Consider the following 20,569-nt stretch of genomic DNA (forward strand, 5'->3'; position numbering starts at 1 on the left):
TCTAGAAGATTAAAAAATAATAAGCGATTGCTATAGTGCACATTGGGTGACTGGGCAGGTTACCGGAAGGTATAATCGAATTAAAATGGAAAAGAGTGAAAATAAAATTGAAATATATACAAAAAAGAAGAAAAATACAAAAGTACACAAGAGGACGAACAAAAACACGTCTTCACTGCTACGCCATCTTGGATGAGCTCCTTTAGCACCTTGGACCTAGTCCCTATGTGATACAGGTTATGGACGATTAGTTGTTGGAAGCAGAGTCGAGGGAACAAGCAGGGTTAGACATCATCACGCTATTATCCTACATGTAGTCTCTCTGGTTCATATGAGCACCCAAATGAGCTGTCTGTCTCCAGCTCAACACTTTTCATTCCTAGGAATTAGATAAAATTTCAAAGAGACMGGGTCCATTTTCCAGAGCTGTCTGTCCCATTCCCAGCTAGGTTACAAGGTGCTTTATCGCCAGTACCTATGTACAGGTCGGCAGGGTAACCTCCATGTTAAAAATAAATTCCCTGGCTCGCAGTTGGCGTTCCAATTCATCCCAAAGGTGTTCGATGGGGTTGAGGTCAAGGCTCTGTGCAGGCCAGTCAAGTTCTTTCACACCGATCTCGACAAACCATTTCTGTATGGACCTCACTTTGCATTCCGCATTGTCACGCATTGTCAAGCGGAAACAGGAAAGGGCCTTCCCCAAACTGTTACCACAAAGTTGGAAGCACAGAATCATCTAGAATGTCATTGTACTTTACTGGAACTAAGGGGCCTAGCCCGAACCATGAAAAACAGKCCCAGACCATTATTCCTCCTCCACCAAACTTTACAGTTGGCATTATGCATTCGGGCAGGTAACGTTCCCCTGGCATCCGCCAAACCCAGATTCGTCAGTCGGACTGCCAGATGGTGAAGCATAATTCATCACTCCAGAGCACACYRWTRCACTGCTCCAGAGTCCAATGGCGACGAGCTTTACACCACTCCAGCCGACGCTTGGCATTGCCCATGGTGATCTTTGGCTTGTGTGCGGCTGCTCGGCCATGGAAACCCATTTCATGAAGCTCCCGATGAACAGTTATTGTGCTGATGTTGCTTCCAGAGGCAGTTTGGAACTCAGTGAGTGTTGAAACCGAGGACACTTGGCGGTCCCGTTCTGTGAGCTTGCGTGGCCTACCACTTTGCGGATGAGCCGTTGTTGCTCCTAGATGCTTCCYCTTCACAATAACAGCACTTACAGTTGACCAGGGCAGCTCTAGCATGGCAGACATTTTACAAACTGACTTGTTGGAAAGTTGGCATCCTATGACGGTGCCACATTGAAAGGGACTGAGCTTTTCAGTAAGGCCGTTTTACTGCCAATGTTTGTCTATGGTGATTGCATGGCTGTGTYCTTGATTTTATTCTCCTGTCAGCAACGGGTGTGGCTGAAATAGCCGAATCCACTAATTTGAAGGTGTGTCCACATAGTTTTGTATGTATAGTGTATGCTGTCTCAAGAAGCAGGCAATCTGAGTGGTACCTACCTCAACTGTAGGATGAGCTATGTTGAGAAAGTGTAAGCAGTGTAAGTACTAAGCCAGCMGTGTCAAACTAAATTRCTGGAGGGCCATGTGTGTACTGGCTTTTGTTTCTTTCAATTCGTGACCAATTAAAACCTAAAAACCAAGTAAGGGGAGTTCCTAACTAATCAATGACCTTAATTCATCAATCAAGTACAAGGGAGGATTGCAAACCCACAGACACTTGGCCCTCCYGGAATTGAATTTGACACCAATTGAGAGTGAGTTCACTGTAAGTGCTATCCCTGAAACAAACAGTAGAAGTGCATTGTTGTACTGTTATGCAGTGGATTTGGGCTTGGGCTCTTGTGATCCCCTGCCCAGTAGGATCTGCACGAATACATGTCCTGCCAACTGGGTCAAACAGGGAAGCAGGAGGCAAGGGAGAGAGAGGAAGGACAGGAGGAGGAGGGGAGCTGCCCCAAAAACACAGCATCTARATTGAGTGTCCAAAACATTATGAACACCTGCTCTTTCTATGACATAGACTGACCAGGTGAATCCAGGTGAAAGCTATGATCCCTTATTGATGTCACTTGTTAAATCCTCTTCAATCAGTGTAGATGAAAGGGAGGAGACAGGTTAAAGATGGATTTTAAAGCCTTGAGACATGGATTGTGTATGTAGGCCATTCAGAGGGTGAATGGGGAAGAGAAAAGATTTAAGTGCCTTTGAGTATGGTAGGTGCCAGGCGCACCGGTTTGTGTCAAGAACTGCAACGATGCTGGGTTTTTCACACTCAACAGTTTCCTTTGTGTATCAAAAATGGTCCACCACCCAAAGGACATCAAGCCAATGTGGCACAACTTTGGAGCTTTGGAGTCAACATGGGCCTGCATCCCTGTGGAATGCTTTCACCACCTTGTAGAGTCCATGGCCCGAAGAAATGAGGACGTTCTTTGGGGGGTTCATGTTTTTATACTCAGTGTAGGACCGAAATGGAAGCCTATTCCCTTTATAGTGAGCACTACTTTTGGCCAGAGCCCTATGGTCCTTGGTGAAAAGTAGTGCACTATATAGGGACTAGGGTGCCATTTGAGATGCTCRCAGTCTCTAACTCACCAACCCTGAACAGGCCAAACTCCCCTTCCACTCTCTTCTGCAAAGTAAATTAAGCATAGAAATGGCTTGAGGATATGGGGAACTAAACTAAAATAATCAGATAATATAATCAGAGCCGGCTACAGATCAATGTGATCTCCCACCTGGATTGAGCTTTTGCTCACTCTTTTATAACCAGGCTTCCTGCCTTTCTTTAGAGAATCAATGGGTCAAATTTGAGTCTGAAAATCACATTGGGAACTGTTAATGAAAACCAAGGAGTACAGTTATTTTGAAATGGAAAACTAAATCTAAAATGATAACTTACATAGCAGCAGTTGCAATAAGCTCTTATCACTGTGGATTACAATACRGTACTCATGCTTGGAATGTGACAAATGGAAAACATTTCGTAACGTTTAAACAYCAACTTTTTTTTATCCGTTTTCCGTTAAAACAATTTTTTAAATCCTAAAATTGTACATCAATTCACAATGCAGAATAATGGTCCTACCTATGAATTACCGCTAGGGCCTGGCAATGAAGTTGTGTCTACCGCGACCCTTTTCAGACGTAGAAGACAGCTACAGTAACATTACTTTTCAGATTTTTTTTAAAAAAGTGCTGCATCAGACGCGTATGTACTTTTTCAGACAGAATTCTGCTCCGGCATATAATGTTCTATTGTTTCCCTGACAACAAATACACGTTGCTGATTGATGTCCTGCCATGTTGTTTATGGTGTTTTGTTTATGGTAGGGTAGTTAGATGTGCTTTCGTTCTACTAAATGTCATGGTAAGTCGCGATATTTAACAAAGTACTTTTTCAAGTACTTTTTTTTAGGAGAGCGGTGGTCTGTGCGCAGGCAGGCTATAATTGGCAGTAATGTTCGACTAGCAGTGATGGAAGTTAGTCCCGATTCAGAAGCGGCATTACTTTACAGACAAGTAAAATGCCGTTCTTGTCTCCAGAGATTTCGTGTCAGCGTTTCAAAGCCGTAGTGTAGCCTACGGTAACACGGAACCCAAACCGGCTGCGCGCGTGCGCTATCGTGCATAAATGTATGAGGGTCCCTGGTTCGCACCCGGGTCGGGGCGAGGGAACAGTCTAAAGTTATACTGTTACACAGGCTTTTTCATCTTTGAAATTATATGGTGATCTGCATCTACACTTTTACCACAACAACTGGCAAAACATTTAGTCTTTCAATCACCCGTCTTTCAATCACCCACCTTTCAATCACCCACGTGGGTATAACCAATGAGGAGATGGCACTTGGGTACCTGCTTCTATAACCCAATGAGGAGACTGGAGAGGKAGGACTTTCAGCGCGATCTGCGTCAGAAATAGGAGAATGACTTCTATTTTAGCCCATGGCGTTGCAGACACTCGTTGATGCGCGCGAGCAGTGTGGGTGCAATAATTGAATAACACGTATTTCAAAATMTATTTTGCGACGCTCGCGCACGCGACGTGTCCGGTCTGGTCAGCATGTAACAGATAATGACATGACGTAGCTGAGGCGCTTTCAATGGGCCACATAGCATTATATCTGAAAAGGGTAATCGATACAGGCTATACCGGTAMCTTTTTGTAATTTCATATTATTAAACAAATACACCCCCACCCACTCAGCAACGAAGAGTAGCAAACCCTTGCTCGCAAGACTGGCCCGAAGATACCTCTGTATCCCGGCAACATCGGTTCCATGAATAGCCTAACTAGGATAGTCTATTCGCAACAGACACACTTGCGTCATTAGCGAAGAGAAAGAGCAGGCAGGCCAGCACGAGAGAGGAGGGGCAGGCAGAACCATGCGCATACTGTATGTCTTGGTAATCTGCAGTGCCTTAAATTGTCTTGCATGCCTCGCAAATTCACCAAAGTAGCCTACAGTTTGCCTCTTCCTCTCTGGTTTTATTTAAATAACACAACTTCCCCCAGGCCTTTATAGCCATATAGTCTACTTAGGCTATAAAATGTAGAAAATGGATAATAATGTTTTGTCATAACTGCGCTACGATTTTAATTATGTTTTTCTTAACATTAAGGATCGTCATTTAAACGTTCACACCCCTAATTCATACTTATTTTTCAATTTAAAATGCATATTTAATAACTCACAAAAGTTAGGCTAATTGATCTCCATTATTTATGTCCCCCCCAAAACTAAAGATATGGTTCACAGGAAACAGGATTGATAGAGCACTCTTGTTTTAGCTCAACACTATTGACCATGTCTCTATAGACCCATTATATATGAGGGTGAAAACCCTATAATACAATTTCAGACAAAGTCACTGGACAGGACTAGGGCATAAGACATGGGCCTTAGAATAGAGTTACTGTTGTCGTGGCCCATGTCGGGGTCAGTGATGTGTTTGTTGGGCTGAAGAGCCAGAGAAAGGGAAGATACCAAAGTCTTGTTATTTCTAATCCCGAGGATACTATTGAGCAGAGMGGTATGCTACAAAGCAGAATCAATAAGTTACAGTAGCCAGCTAATTTGCCTAAATATTCTGAAATAGCTTTACATTTTTTACAAAGAAAAGATGGAAATGGGRTTGGTCTAATTGACTCAACAACCAAAACCACATTACATTTTAGCTTTCTTAATGAACCTGAAAATCTGTAGATATTGTTGGTTGTTTATCAAAGTAAGCTGGCTAACTCATTAATTCTGCTTTGTAGTATACCCCTCCGTTCACTTGAACTTGRGAGGATACTGTACATGTTTTCGTTTAGAAATCACAAGACATTCACCTGAATATTCTCTCTCTCTCTCTCTGAATTGTRCCGCATGGAAATCACTCTGCTTGAGATTATTYGAGAGCGGAGCATAAATCAACAGAGGTTATTTACCTTTGGATCATTGTGAAGCGGTGTAGAGCGGTATGCAACAGATGCAGCTCGGGATGGTGCCGCTGTTCTCAAAGCTCTAATGGATCCTTAGTAACGCTGAGTGATCAGATATATGAGCTGAAATMTCTTAACGGCAGAGGGCAGCTGTTATAATGCGCTCTCACTCCTTCATCAATGACAGAGAGCCCTAAATCTCTGGACAAATATGGGATTTTCCAACAGACAAAGATGCTACTTGACATTTTAGTCTTTGAGCAGACCTTATCCTCAGCGATTTACACTTAGTGCATTCAGGTGAGACAACCACATATCAGAGTCATAGCAAGTACATTTTTCCTAAATTAAGGGGTTATCAGCAAAGTCTGTGCTAGTAGGAAATGGAAATGGAAATGTTATGTAAAAAAAAATTATCAGGAGGGCAGGGGGCATGACTGTATGGCAAAAGTAGTCAGGGTCGGACTACCGCATTTGGGGCCCCGGGGCACCGACGTTTTTGGGGTAAAACGGCTAACACATTTTGTSTTGATAAAAAGTGCAATTTTATAATGCTATTCTACACATTTTGTTATGAGGTTACGAGAACATTTTCAGTTTTAAAGCTAATTTCCTGCTATTCTACACATTTTGCCATGAGGCTCAGAGAGAATTTAGCAGTTTTAAAGCAAATTTCCTCCAGGGGGCCCATAACCTTAAAAACTGTAATTGCTTGTGGGCCCACTGGAGGTCGYGGGTCCCGGGGCACATGCCCRGTGTGCCTGTTCGGTAATCCGGCCCTGAGAATAGTAGCATGGTTAATGGATACAGAATATTTGGGGAAGCTGTGCCAGTGTCTGACTGATCAGCATTTCATTTGCTGTTTGGGACATTTTAATGGCCTAAGCATTCAAAGCCTGATAATGTGGCCATAATCTCCCACTGATCTGAGGCCAGTCTTTCTCTCTTAGACACACTCTATACCATGGTTKATTTGCTCACGGTTCATTTTAAGTTCATGGTCTTTCCACAGTACTGTACCTTTATTAATAGATACAATAAAATAGATCTAGCTGCATTTAACAGATTTCTTTCATCTTATTCGGTAGCTGGAATTGTATGTGTGACTTTCCGCTCCCATTGAAATAACTGAAATCACATAGTAAGTAACATTTCTCCCCATTGTATTGCAGCGGTCATATTGCGGACCCACGAGGGCCCAGGGGAGATGGGGAAGGCGGTGGTTATCGCAAAGGACGAGCAGGAGAAAATGAAGGAGCTCTTTAAGATTAACCAGTTCAATCTGATGGCCAGCGACATGATTGCGCTCAACAGGAGTCTGCCGGATGTGAGACTGGACGGGTGAGTGAGCTTGACCTTTTCCCAGACACACACTGTGAATCGCACTACTGACCTCTTTACTCGGCACGGCACGCACCACCCACTTTAACAACGCTGTAACCTTCCACCGCTACCTCTCAGAAGCTTTGATACCGGTGAGACCGAGTCTCAAGTCGAGTCCCAAGTAGAACGGGTCGTGTCTCGAGTCGTGTATTCTAAGAGCAAGTTGAGTCACAAGTTTTTTCCAAGTCAAGTCTCAAGATAAGTAAAACAAAAAAATCTATACYTGCAATGACTTGTTCAACTACTAATCTCTGTCTGTTTTTTGAGGKAACCAGACAGCCCTTTTCATAATTTTTTCTACAACACATTTTGGTTATGTAATTGTAAAATAGGTACCTTGCAGTAGTAGTAAGGGAATGACATCAGCAAAAGGCAAGGCAGGTTGACATGCTCAGTGTAGATTTATTTACAGGTCTTGGCAGTCCAATGGTGAAAGCGAAATACCATACAAAATATGAGTAGATTTACCAAATATACACCGGCAATAGCCCAAAGGATATAGCCTCATTATCAGGYTTAACCTGTCCTAACTGAACGAACACAGGTAGAGGGCAAAACTGAACAGCATCTGCTGGAGAAACCAAATCAAATCTGTCTAGCAGGACCTCAAACAGGTACATGCGTGTATTAGCACTTGGCCCCTCCAAAGGACCATACAATTACCCATTACCCAATTGGCAATTACAACCAATAAACTGGTTCTATAATGTAAAAGGCATTTTCCACATCCYTTGATACATTCGTCTTAATCAGATTTAATGATTCATAATGATATTTCCTCAGCATTCATACTTGGAACAATCCTTTTCTCTTATTCAACGTACTGACTCAGAAAGCGTTGCACGCAGGCCATGTAGCCTATTTCTATGTGCACTGAGGCGCACACACTCCTATTACGCACAAACAAAATGATAGAACCATAGGACACATGCTGCGTTCAAAACAACTGGGAACTGGGAACTCTGAAATCTCAGACTTCCGATTTCAGTGCGTTCAAGACAACTGGGAACTCGGAACAAAACGAGCTTCGCCTGGGAAAAGTAGTTTTGAAGGCTCATGCAAGGTTTACTTACCACTCAGAGCATAAAACAATGTATTGTATGAAACAGAAATTTCGAAGTGTGGCAATAAACAGTATGGAAAGGGGGATACCTAGTCAGTTGTACAACTGAATGCCTTCAACGGAAATGTGTCTTCCGCATTAAATCCAACTGAATCAGAGAGGTGCGGGGGACTGCCTTAATCGACATCCACAGAGCCCGGGGAACAGTGGGTTAACTGCCTTGCTCGGTGGCAGAACGACAGATTTTTACCTTGTCAGCCCGGGGATTCGATCCAGCAACCTTTCGGTTACTGGCCCAACGCTCTAACCACTTGGCTACCTGCTGCCCCCATGGGGATGGAATGATGGAATGCTACCAATTATTGTAAGATGGAAAATAGATTTACCACATATGCATTTAAACGAGTGAAAGAATTTGTTTCTTAACTGACTTGCCTAGTTAAATAAAGGTGAAATAAAAATCAACAGCAAACATTTCAACAAGATGGCGCCTATGGTGCGTCTTCACCAGAGTAATAATACATTTTTGACATAGCAAAGACCATGATAGTAGTTGTTGTTTGATGCCCCCTTGCTGGTGAGCTTGCAAAGTAAACAGTTAATATTCTTGATCACCAAAACAATGTTTGGAGCTGCATATTTATTTATTATGGCAATCTTCTCTCCCTACAATTTGACATTTGCTCTGCACCTGATTCTATAGCTGTACAGCAAATCAGCAATCTGTTGCACGTTTTTTTTTGCAAGGGCAAGGCTGAGGTTACCATCTTGGGCTGCGTGGAGAGTAATCCAGGGAGACTCTAGTCTGTTGCCGCGTTCACGCGCTAGTCGAACTAGGAAATCTGAAATTTCAGACTTGCTAATTAGTTGACCGTGGCATGTGTATACTACAACCAGTTAGCAAGTCAGAAATGTCAGTTTCCTAGTTCAGACTAGCACGTAAACYCGGCATGTGCCACAAAATGAGTGACAGAACCTGGCCAGATAATTCCGTTAACAGTTTCAAGCCAAAGTCGAGTCCCGAGTCTTGAGGCTCCAAGTCCAAGTCAAGTCTGAAGTTATTTTATTTTCAATCAAGTCTCAGGTCATCCAATTTGTGACTCGAGTCCATGTCATGTGACTTGAGTCATCAACTCTGTCCACTTCACATGGCAACATATTCCTTTTATCAAAGGGCTGCCATTTTGGATCTACTTTCTGCCTTTTTTTACTCGTTGTTGTTTTAGTCTAGAGACTTCAGCTAAATTCAATGAATTCAAGAAAGCACAGCTGACAGCACAATGTTGACAATAACAGCATGGGGTTCCTTTTAACYTTAGGAGCAGCCGCAAGCAGAGTATTAACAGCAATAAGAGACTATCTAKCAAATAACTAAGATCCAACAGAACATTTTGATATAGTCCAGAACTAACCAATTTGTTAACTTTGATGAAAAATCCCTTTTAAGTCCTCGGATTCCTCAGGATTCATTCCATGATGTAACATGCTCTAATTCAATGATGGCTGGTGAGGGGGACGAGGGCCATAGTTTTGCCCGGAATGGAACAGCATCTAACTCAGGGAAACCATGTGTTTGATGTTTTTCTATACCGTGCCATTCGTTCRGTTCCAGCGATTTACTATGAGCTCGTCCTCTGATTTTAAAGTGCCACCAGCCACCACTGCTCTAATTGAACAATATTAGACTTACTCTTTAGCCGTGTTGGATCCATCACAATCTTCGGGGGTTTACATCAGCCGTGACAGTCTGAATGGGAGAAGGGCTTTGTTTACTGTCACCCAAGACCTACTAGAGCTGGATAATGAAAACCCAAAGAGCAATTTGTGTGAAACATGACCCACATTCATCTTGAGCAGCTGATCTAGAGGCAGTCTCTCCTGGCGACATCGCCGTGATTCATGTTTATGTATTTCTACAGAACATTTCTTATCAACTGTTCTTTACAAAGTGCTCTGCGCTGCAGTCCAAGGTCTCTCGTGTTGGAGGAAAATAGGAACATTTTCAATACAACAATATAAATAACGATGCAGAGAATATAAACATATGCCAATGCTGTWAACATTGTCTATATTGTTAATATATTGAATGTATATTGGTGCCTACTGCCTTGACACTCAATTGTATGACTGTCCACCATGGGTTATTACATTGGATTAAAATTGAGTTAATAAAGACACATGTAAAACACTGCATGCACTCCATTTCACTCATCTACCCGGATTGGGCTGAGCATAATGCTTTTAGTCATATCTAATGACAAATTCCACGTCAATGAAACTAGAGTCCCATATTGAYGAATTTGTACAAAATGGAGAGCAAACAAACAATATTGATCTAAATAGTGATTTTATTTCACCCCAAAAGTGCAATGCTGCGTAATTGTACTAATGGCATCTCTAAATTTTCCTCAAACGACTCGCCAGTGCCCCTTGGAGCGTTATTTAAAAMAAATAAGCTTGGCGTTGCAAAAAATGTGAACTTCTGTGAGAGAGTACCGTGTGGTGTAGTAGCCAGTTGTGGAAAGAAATAAGAGGTTTGTTCAGTGGCTAGTTGCTAGCTACRCTGGTGCCCCAATTCTGTCAGTCTGTACTGTCACCCGTAGTGGGGCGAACGGGATAACCCTGCTTTCCYCTCCACCATATAGGGAATGTCATTTATCTCACTGTAGTCAAAGAGGTTGTTGCGGCTCTATATATTTGTTGTATTTTTAACTTATTTATGTTGGAGGGATCATACTCAAATTAGCTTTTTGTTATTGCTGATTTCGTTGACGTTATTGTTGTTATTGGGAATTTTTATTCTGACATCTGTTATTTTTGTTTTATTCTATTGAATATAAGGTTGTTGTCTGAAGTTCCCTATATGATCCCTGGTCAAAAGTAGTGCACTATGGAAGGAATAGGGTGCCATTTGGGATATAGCCTGTGTGTGTGGAGCAGCATGCAGATGAGCACACCATATAAAGTCTTGTCAATGTTGTTTTTGTTTTTCGAAGAGTATTGTTTTGTTCCGGTGCTCTAATGTTCAACCGCGTATAGTAGGCTATACTGTATGTACAGATATATCACACAACTATGCTCAGTCTTGATCGAATTCCACTGTAGACAAGTGTCAGGAGTAGCAGCACATTTGATCTCCTAACCAGAGCTCTCGTTGTCTGTCCATCAGTTGCAAGACCAAGGTGTACACGGACGATCTCCCCAACACCAGTATAGTGATTGTGTTCCACAACGAGGCGTGGAGCACCCTGCTCCGCACCGTCCACAGTGTCATCAACCGGTCGCCACGCCACCTACTGCAGGAGATCCTGCTGGTGGACGACGCCAGTGAGAGAGGTACTGTAGCTGGGTCCAGCCTAAACTTAAACCTTTCGGATGGGACGTTAAAACGGGTGTCCTGACTCTCTGTGGTCACTAAAAGATCCCATGACATTTATCGTGAGAGTAGGGGTGTTAACCCTGGTGTTCTGGCTAAATTCCCAATCTGGCCCTCGTTATGGCCWCCTAATCATCTCCAGCTTCCAATTGGCTCATTCATCCCCCCTCCTCTCCTCTGTAACTATTCCACAGGTCATTGCTGTAAATGAGAATGTGTTCTCAGTCAACTTACCTAGTAAAATAAGGGTTAAATAAGTGTTAAATAAATGAAATAAACCCATCAACTCACTAGCTTTACTGGGTTTAAAGGGGCAATCTAGGATTAGTTCATGTAGTTCTTAGRATTGGTTCATAATATAACCAAATAATGAAGTTCTTCAGGAGTTTGAAGCATGTCCTCTCCTCTTCTGTCAGACTTCTTGGGAAAGAAGCTGGAGAACTATGGTCGGACCCTGGAGGTTCCCGTGCGGGTCCTGCGGATGGAGCAGCGGACGGGGCTGATCCGGGCCAGGCTGAGGGGGGCTGCGGCCACACGGGGGCAGGTCATCACCTTCCTGGATGCCCATTGTGAGTGCACCATGGGCTGGCTGGAGCCTCTGCTGGCCAGGATCAAAGAGGACCGGTAAGGAGCTCAGTTTCACTACCACCCCTCAATGTAAATGGAACAGGCAGCAATGGAGAGACATGGCGGTGCTGATGCTTGTCACAAATCATCTCCGCTCTGTTCTGCTCTTGCTGCCTCAGTGGGATGCGATTTTCTGTGTCATCTGAAAACTGATCTGATGTTAAAGGGAAAATAATACATTTTTGATTTTTGATGTAAGCCGGCATGTTATAGAAGGGTCCAGACATTTTTTGTGTGATTTGGCTTGGTTTTGAGAACTTTATCTGCAACGTTATAATCCATTTTGGTCGAGTCGCGCTGTTTCCCCCAATCAGCTGTGCAGGCCAAGCGTGTCCCTACACGGACACAGCCCGCGCAGCATGGCTGGTGAAAGAAACGGCTCGTTCGGAATGACAAGATTTCATGTGTACAACATCTAAAGACCTACATCACTATACTGACAGCGTTTCTGTTTCTAAAAGGACGTATTTGGGTGTTTTTGGAGATTTTGTTAATGCATTTTGCACGCCCTGATACTGCACAACGAGCAATGAGAAAGTGACTGGGGTAAATTGGGGTACAGTATGTTTCTCAAAAGTAAGCCAAATTACAACAAAAAAACGTGTCTGGACCCTTCTACTGTATAACATGCTATTTACATCAAAAATCGAGATTTACTTCAGAAATAGYACAATTCTCCTTAAATGGTAGACGCTAGCTAGACTTTATAGCAAACAGCGACACAAATGCCAGTGACAGCTGTGTCCCTTTTCAAAGGCAGCCATCGCTGAATGGGAGATGTTGCAGCTTGTTTTGTCACGATGCTGTCTGTCATGTCTTTATACCGTAGTAGATACAGTGGAATGTGATTGCACTGAACAACTTAATGATGGCTATTTTAAGTGACAGCAGGGTTTGAAATCTATTATCTGGTATCTGTGGTAATTGTTATCCTGTAATGGTGGGGTAATTCTAATCCTGTTTCAGGATTGCACTTGCTTGTTCGGTGGGTGAAGGGTTCCTTCTARGGAAAAGGGAGAAATTGCAGGTGATGACTAAAGATGAATGCACCCCCTCCCCCATTATCTCTGAACTGGGGCCAGACATTCACCCATTTTGCCTCAGGTGCCAGGCAGAAATTCATATTGTAATACCAAGGAGATTATATTATAGAGCCATTACACTTTTATGCCCCCTGCACGTTTATTGATGTGTAAAAGGATGTGCAGGAGCATAAAAGTGCACAGAGACTGATTTGATTTAGACCAGGAAGTGAAGTGGAAGCTGAGTGAGGGGGATGTGTTGAATGAATCACCTGCAGCACATAGAGCCTCCCAAATGGCACCCTATTCCCTACGTCAGGGGTTATCAAAACTTTTGGTGCCCGGGGACCCCTTTTGTGATAGCAAATTCATCAGGGACCCCTTCATAATCAGAACACAACTCGAATGAGATAAAAATWGCTTACAAGGAGTTTTAGTATGACTTCGGCAGTGCATGGCCCGAGCGAACCAAGTCTCGGCCCTGGGAAGGAACATTTTACATTTTGCGTATTGGCATTGGAGAGAAAATGTTGCAGTTTTCAAGCTTATTTCCTGCAATTCAACACATTTTGTCATGGGGCAGAGAGATGTTTTGTTGTTGCAGCTTTAAAGATAATATCCTGCAATTCTACACATTTTCCCATGAAGCAGAGAGAAAACTTAGCAGTTTTAAAGCTTAAATGACAGTGCATTTATGTAAAAATGTTATTGTATTACAACCTCTAAACTTATACCACATATCCCTTGGCCAAAATTTGTTTAATCTGTTGTTAGTAATATTCATTGAAAAAATGTAATGTAAACAAAAAAACAAAGTTTAAAACATACTGTATATATATACTTTGGGATCTGGCCACAGACACCACCTTATATTGGCCTTGGTCAAAAGTAGTGCACTAGYAAATAGGGTGCCATTTGGGATGCAGATTTAGGGTTATCMATCACGTTTCAGGTAAGACCCAAATGCAGACTGTGTTGAAGTAACAATGTTTATTACAGCAACAGGGGCAGGCAAACGACAGGTCAAGGCAGGCAGGGGTCGATAATCCAGAGTAGTGGCAACATATGGGATGACAGGCAGGGGCAGGCAGAATGGTCTAGCAGGCAGGCTCAGAGTCCGGACAGGCAAGGGTCAAATCTTGGAGGGTCAGAAAAGAGAYAATGGGGAAAAGCAGAAGCAGAGAAAAAATGCTGGTTGACTTGACAAACAAGACAAAATGGCAACACACAAACAGAGAACACAGGTATAAGTAACAAGGGGAAAATGGGGAAGATGGGCGACACCTGGAGGGGGGTGGAGACAATCACAAAGACAGGTGAAACAGATCAGGGCATGACAGTTATCCATACATTGTCATTGTCAACATAATCTACATGGATATTTTCAATTTCCTTTGACTATAAGTAGCTTCTCACTAATGCAATATGTTACCTCTGGTTGTTGTTATTAACCTAATGGATATGTTTATAATGCGTATGGACCAGCCAATGATGGATTTATATTTAAARAATCTCATAATGAAGCCAGGAATAATGGCACCGCTGTAGAAATGCGTAGTCAGCAGTTAGCTAGCTACTTTCATTTTTCTCTGCGCTCACCTGAAGAAACAACGGTTATGGGACCACTACCATTGTAAATAATTTATTCATGTATTATTCATTGCTTGGATGCTGTTGGCTCTGCCAGCCAATCAGTTTCATATAATCAGATGTGGAATGTTATTAACGGAAATAGGGTTTAAGGGAACAAAGGGAATACATTTTGGAGAGTGCATAGAGTTCTACAAAGGGCTTTCTTCCACTATTTCCTGTAAAACTAACGCTTCTGATTCCTCCATGGTTGTTTAGTCTCTCACTGTGTTTCTTGTTAAATGAAAGCCTTATGGTCTCCATGGTTGTTTAGGAGATCTGTGGTGTGTCCTATAATCGATGTGATCAGCGACGAGACGTTTGAATATATGGCAGGCTCAGACATGACCTATGGAGGATTTAACTGGAAGCTGAATTTCCGTTGGTATCCCGTGCCTCAGAGAGAGATGGACAGGCGCAAAGGGGACAGGACACTCCCTCTCAGGTGCACACAAGATACATACCTTTATCTGTGCCCGTGTTGAAATGTGTTTCTTTGTACTGAAATAATTTGTCTACGTCCCAAATGGCACCCTATTGATTTTATAGTGCACTACTTTTGTAAAAGTAGTGCACTACAGTATATAGGGATTCGGGTACCATTTGGGATGCATACTTTGTCATCACAGTGCAGCCAAGCCAGGGGCTGGTGGATCAGTGTCAGCAAGGAGAGGACAGTAACATTAAAGAACAGTTTATTGAAAATCTCATCAGACAAAACAAATGTTAGCTCTAGCGTTGTCATTTCAGCTGAGAATAGGTTGTTTGAAATGCCTGGGAAGCTGCAGAGTTGACATCATTGATGTGGATTTCTTTAGAAACCTTTTCTTCTGATAGCCATCAAAGCTGCAGRTTTCATTTGGAGATAGAAATCGATTGCATTTCTGTCTATTTGTTTTTGTTTTATTATTTGATACAGCAGTTGTATTTGTAGTTTCATGTTGCAACTAGTTTCATTTTCAAATACGAAAATACTAAAGAAGGACTTAAATGGAGCTGGTGCTGCAAAATATTGACAAAGTGCTCCATCAATCATATTATATTGGACAGAGCAACAGCATGGTGCTATGATGGTGTCACTCAATGCTTCATAAATCTGATTTCTATTATCATTAAAGGATAGGATTATCTCCAAGACCTAGCTGTGTCTGTTTGCTTTTCTTTAGCAGAATGCAAATGGCAGAGAGTGGTTCAAACAATGAGAGTAGTTTTGCACTGAGATTGTCAGTTCTATGGCATCCATGTCTTTTAAAAACATTGTTCCTCCCCCCAGAAATGATTCTATGAATATAATATTACTGTATGCCATATTACTGTATGCCATAGATATTGATTATTTGCGAGCTGACATGTTTCTCACTGTAAGATACGTGTCTCTTGCAAGATGTGTTTCTTTATCCACACATATCATTTTTCTCCTACAGAACCCCTACTATGGCTGGAGGGTTATTCTCTATTGACCGGACATATTTTGAAGAAATAGGCACATACGATCCAGGGATGGACATTTGGGGCGGAGAGAACTTGGAGATGTCTTTCAGGGTGAGTGATTGATAATAGAGGGCTGAGCTCTGCTAGGTTATTATGACAATTAAAGTGGCATGTGTGTGTGTGTGCATGTGTGCGTACTTGCATGCATGTTTGTTTGTGTGTGTGTGTGTGACCTCTTGCTGTTGTGTGTGCAGATCTGGCAGTGTGGCGGCTCTCTGGAGATTGTCACTTGTTCCCATGTGGGTCACGTGTTCCGAAAGGCCACCCCTTACAGCTTCCCTGGGGGCACGGGTCAAGTCATCAACAAGAACAACAGGCGATTGGCCGAGGTGTGGATGGACGGCTTCAAAGACTTCTTCTATATCATATCACCAGGTACGCTACCACACTTCCATTTTAATCTGTTGTTGTCTCTCAGCGGGTGGGAATGCATATGGACTGGACTGGGAATGCAGACCTGGGTTCAAATACTATTTGAAATCATTTCAAAAACTTAAGCTGGGTTTGATGGAGTTTCTTGGCGCAATGGAACCAATAGAATTGTTGTGAAATGGTACACCTGGGACTCCATGCAGACTAAAGCAAACGGTAAAGGGATTTAAAAGATTTAAAATATTAGTTCAACACATCTGATGGAGTGGCAATGCCTATGGCCTCAGTGTAAATCGCTGAGTTCAAAGGATGTACTTTAAGTGTGGAATCAGTCCCTGCCTATCATGTTGGGTATAAGTGGCATGTGGGTAGTTGACGTGAGGCTCCTGTCTTTTGTCCATGATGGCAAACACAAATATAACTTCACTTAAATTGGCAAAAATTGTMATAAAATAGTAAAATCTTTGAGTAAATTCATGCAGTGTATAATTTGTTTTTTTTACGATTTTGAACCAAACGTGGCAATTGTCCAGTATGTGACTGTCCCAGGTAAGGTTGTGGAACTTTGAACTTAAGTAATTTAATGAAAAAGTAACAACATTCCATTCACCTACTCTTTTAGTTATAACACAGAAGTTTATTTCAAGAAACAATAGTCCCCAAGTCTATTCATGATATTTACAAATAGTTCTGATTGCTTTTAGGGACAACATGTAATCAATGTCCACTTGGTGTGACATAATTCTGTGATTAAACAACGAGCCAGCATTTGGGCACCATGGCACTGTGGAGGGTTCTCTTGAAATGAGCACATGGCCTGAACAGATTGTAAGCGTTTTCAGAATTTTTTAATCAATATATTGCACCTCTGCCATTGTCATAAATGGGGTCAGTTTCTTAGTCCTTTGGTGTGATGCCTTTTGAATGTATACAGTATACAGTGCCTTTGGAAAGTATTCAGATCCCTTGACATTTTCAACATTTTGTTACTTTACAGCCTTATTCTAAAATGGATTCAATWGTTTRRRCCCCCTCATCAATCTACACACAATACCSCATAATGACAAAGAAAAAACAGGTTTGTAGACATTTTTGCAAATGTATTAAAAATGCWAAACTGAAATATCATATTCACATAGGTATTCAGACCCTTTACTCAGTACTTTGTTGAAGCAGAGATTACAGCCTGGAGTCTTGGGRATGACGCTACAAGCTTGGCAAACCTGTGTTTGTGGAGTTTCTCCCATTCCTTTCTGCATATCCTCTCAAGCTCTGTCAGGTTGGATGGGGAGCGTTGCTGCACAGCTATTTTCAGGTCTCTCCAGAGATGTTAGATCGGGTTCAAGTCCGGGCTCTGGCTGGGCCACTCAAGGACATTCAGAGACTTGTCCCGAAGCCACTCCTGCGTTGTCTTGGCTGTGTGTTTAGGGTCATTGTCCTGTTGGAWGGAGAACCTTCGCCCCAGTRTGAAGTCCTGAGCACTCTGGAGCAGGTTTTCATCAAGGATCTCTCTGTACTTTGCTCCGTTCATCTTTGCCTCAATCCTGACTAGTCTCCCAGTCCCTGCCGCTGAAAAGCATCCCCACAGCATGAGGRTGCCACCACCATGCTTCACCATAGGGATGGTGCCAGGTTTCCTCCAGYCGTGACGGCTGGCATTCAGGTCAAKGAGTTCAATCTTGGTGTCATCAGACCAGAGAATATTGTTTCTCATGGTCTGAGATTCTTTAGGTGCCTTTTGGCGAACTCCAAGTGGGCTGTCATGTGCCTTTTACTGAGGAGTGGCTTCCGTCCAGCCACTCTACCACAAAGGCCTGATTGYTGGAGTGCTGAAAAGATTGCTGTCKTTCTGGGATGTTCTCCCATATCCACAGAGGAACTCTGMAGCTCTGTCAAAGTGACCATCGGGTTCTTGGTCACCTCCCTGACCAAGGCCCTTCTCCCCCGAATGATCAGTTTGGCCAGGCGGTCAGCTCTAGGAAGAGTCTTTGTGTTTACAAATTTCTTCCATTTAAGAATGATGGAGGCCACTGTGTTCTTGGGAACCTTCAATGCTGCAGACATTTTTGGTACCCCTGCCTTAACACAATCCTATCTCGGAGCTCTACGGACAATTCCTTCAACCTCATGGCTTGGTTTTTGCTCTGACATGCACTGTCAAGTGTGGGACCTTGTATAGACAGGTGTGTGCCTTTCCAAATCATGTCTAATAAATTGAATTTACCACAGGTGGATTCCAGTCAAGGTGTAGAAACATCTCAAGGATGATCAATGGAAACAGGATGCACCTGAGCTCAATTTCGAGTCTCATAGCAAAGGGTCTGAATACTTATATAAATAAGGTATTTCTGTAGATTTATTTTAATACATATGCAAAAAAAATTAATTATCGTTTTTTCGCTTTGTAATTATGGGGTATTGTGTGTAGATTGCTGAGAAAAAAATAATATTAAATCAATTTTAGAAGAAAGCTGTAACGTAACAGAATGTGGAAAAGTCAAGGGTTCTGAATATTTTCCGAAGGCACTGTTTATCCATATATTTTTTTTATAAAGTACAAAAAGCAATGAAAACATGTTGTGGTGAAATCATATAGGTTTACTGTTAACCATAAGGCCCACATTGGACCACACTGCCTGAGATTTCCAACGGTGTGACAGCTCTTTTCCCTTGTTGTGACATGAAGATGTGTCACACCAGAGGATATAGCTGTCATTCCAGGGGACATAACCCATTAATAAACATACAGTACCAGTCAAACGTTTGGACACACCTACTCATTCAAGGGTTTTTCTTTATATTTTACTATTTTCTACATTAAATTATAGTGAAGACATATCTATGAAATAACATACATGGTATCATGTAGTAACCCCAAAAATATATAAATATATTTTAGATTCTTCAAKATAGCCACCCCTTTCCTTGATGACAGCTTTGTACACTCTTTGCATTCTCTCAACCAGTTTCACCTGGAATGCTTTTACAACAGTCTTGAAGGAATTCCCACATATGCTGAGCACTTGTTGGGTGCTTTTCCTTCACTCTYCGGTCCAACTCATCCCAAACCATCTCAATTGGGTTGAGGTCGGGTGAATGTGGAGGCCAGGTGCATCTGATGCAGCACTCCATCACTCTCCTTCTTGGTCAAATAGCCATTACACAGCCTGGAGGTGTGTTGGGTTATTGTATCTAGTGTGTCCTGCGTTGCATATAATCGATGCAGTGCGCATTCGCGAAAAAGGACTGTCGTTGCTCCAACGTGTACCTAACCATAAACATCAATGCCTTTCTTAAAATCAATACACAGAAGTATGCATATTTAGCTAAACGAAATCCAGGTTAGCAGGCAATATTAACCAGGTGAAATTGTGTCACTTGTCTTGCGTTCATTGAACGCAGAGTCAGGGTATATGCAACAGTTTGGGCCGCCTGGCTCATTGCGAACTAATTTGCCAGAATTTTACGTAYTTATGACATAACATTGAAGGTTGTGCAATGTAACAGGAATATTTAGACTTATGGATGCCACCCGTTAGATAAAATATGTAACGGTTCCGTATTTCACTGAAAGAATAAACGTTTTGTTTTCGAGATGATAGTTTCCGGATTCGACCATATTAATGACCTACGGCTCGTATTTCTGTGTGTTATTATGTTAGAATTAAGTCTATGATTTGATAGAGCAGTCTGACTAAGCGATGGTAGGCACCAGCAGGCTCGTAAGCATTCATTCAAACAGCACTTTCGTGCATTTTGCCAGCAGCTCTCATTGCGCTGTTTATGACTTCAAGCCTATCAACTCCTGAGATTAGGCTGGTGTAACCGATGTGAAATGGCTAGCTGGTTAGCGGGGTGCGCGCTAATAGCGTTTCAAACGTCACTCGCTCTGAGACTTGGAGTAGTTGTTCCCCTTGCTCTGCATGGGTAACGCTGCTTCGAGGTTGGCTGTTGTCGATGTGTTCCTGGTTCGAGCCCATGTAGCGGCGAGGAGAGGGATGGAAGCTATACTGTTACACTGGCAATACTAAAGTGCCTATATGAACATCCAATAGTCAAAGGTATATGAAATACAAATCGTATAGAGAGAAATAGTCCTATAATTCCTATAATAACTACAACCTAAAACGTCTTACCTGGGAATAT

General features: G+C 42.4%; 1 protein-coding gene across 1 annotated transcript in view; it reads left to right on the top strand.

Moving 5' to 3' along the window:
- Positions 1–20,569, top strand: part of LOC111974454 (polypeptide N-acetylgalactosaminyltransferase 13-like) — an 84,378-nt gene that overhangs the window by 16,848 nt on the left and 46,961 nt on the right. Inside the window, exons 3-8 of the mRNA XM_024002166.2 lie at positions 6,633–6,801; positions 11,076–11,242; positions 11,699–11,906; positions 14,835–15,005; positions 15,985–16,102; positions 16,246–16,426. Of these exons, the coding sequence (XP_023857934.1) occupies positions 6,633–6,801; positions 11,076–11,242; positions 11,699–11,906; positions 14,835–15,005; positions 15,985–16,102; positions 16,246–16,426 (1,014 nt within the window). The remainder of the gene's footprint in view (positions 1–6,632; positions 6,802–11,075; positions 11,243–11,698; positions 11,907–14,834; positions 15,006–15,984; positions 16,103–16,245; positions 16,427–20,569) is intronic.

Source organism: Salvelinus sp. IW2-2015, linkage group LG2, assembly GCF_002910315.2.
Source record: "Salvelinus sp. IW2-2015 linkage group LG2, ASM291031v2, whole genome shotgun sequence".
Taxonomy (NCBI): Eukaryota; Metazoa; Chordata; class Actinopteri; order Salmoniformes; family Salmonidae; genus Salvelinus; species Salvelinus sp. IW2-2015.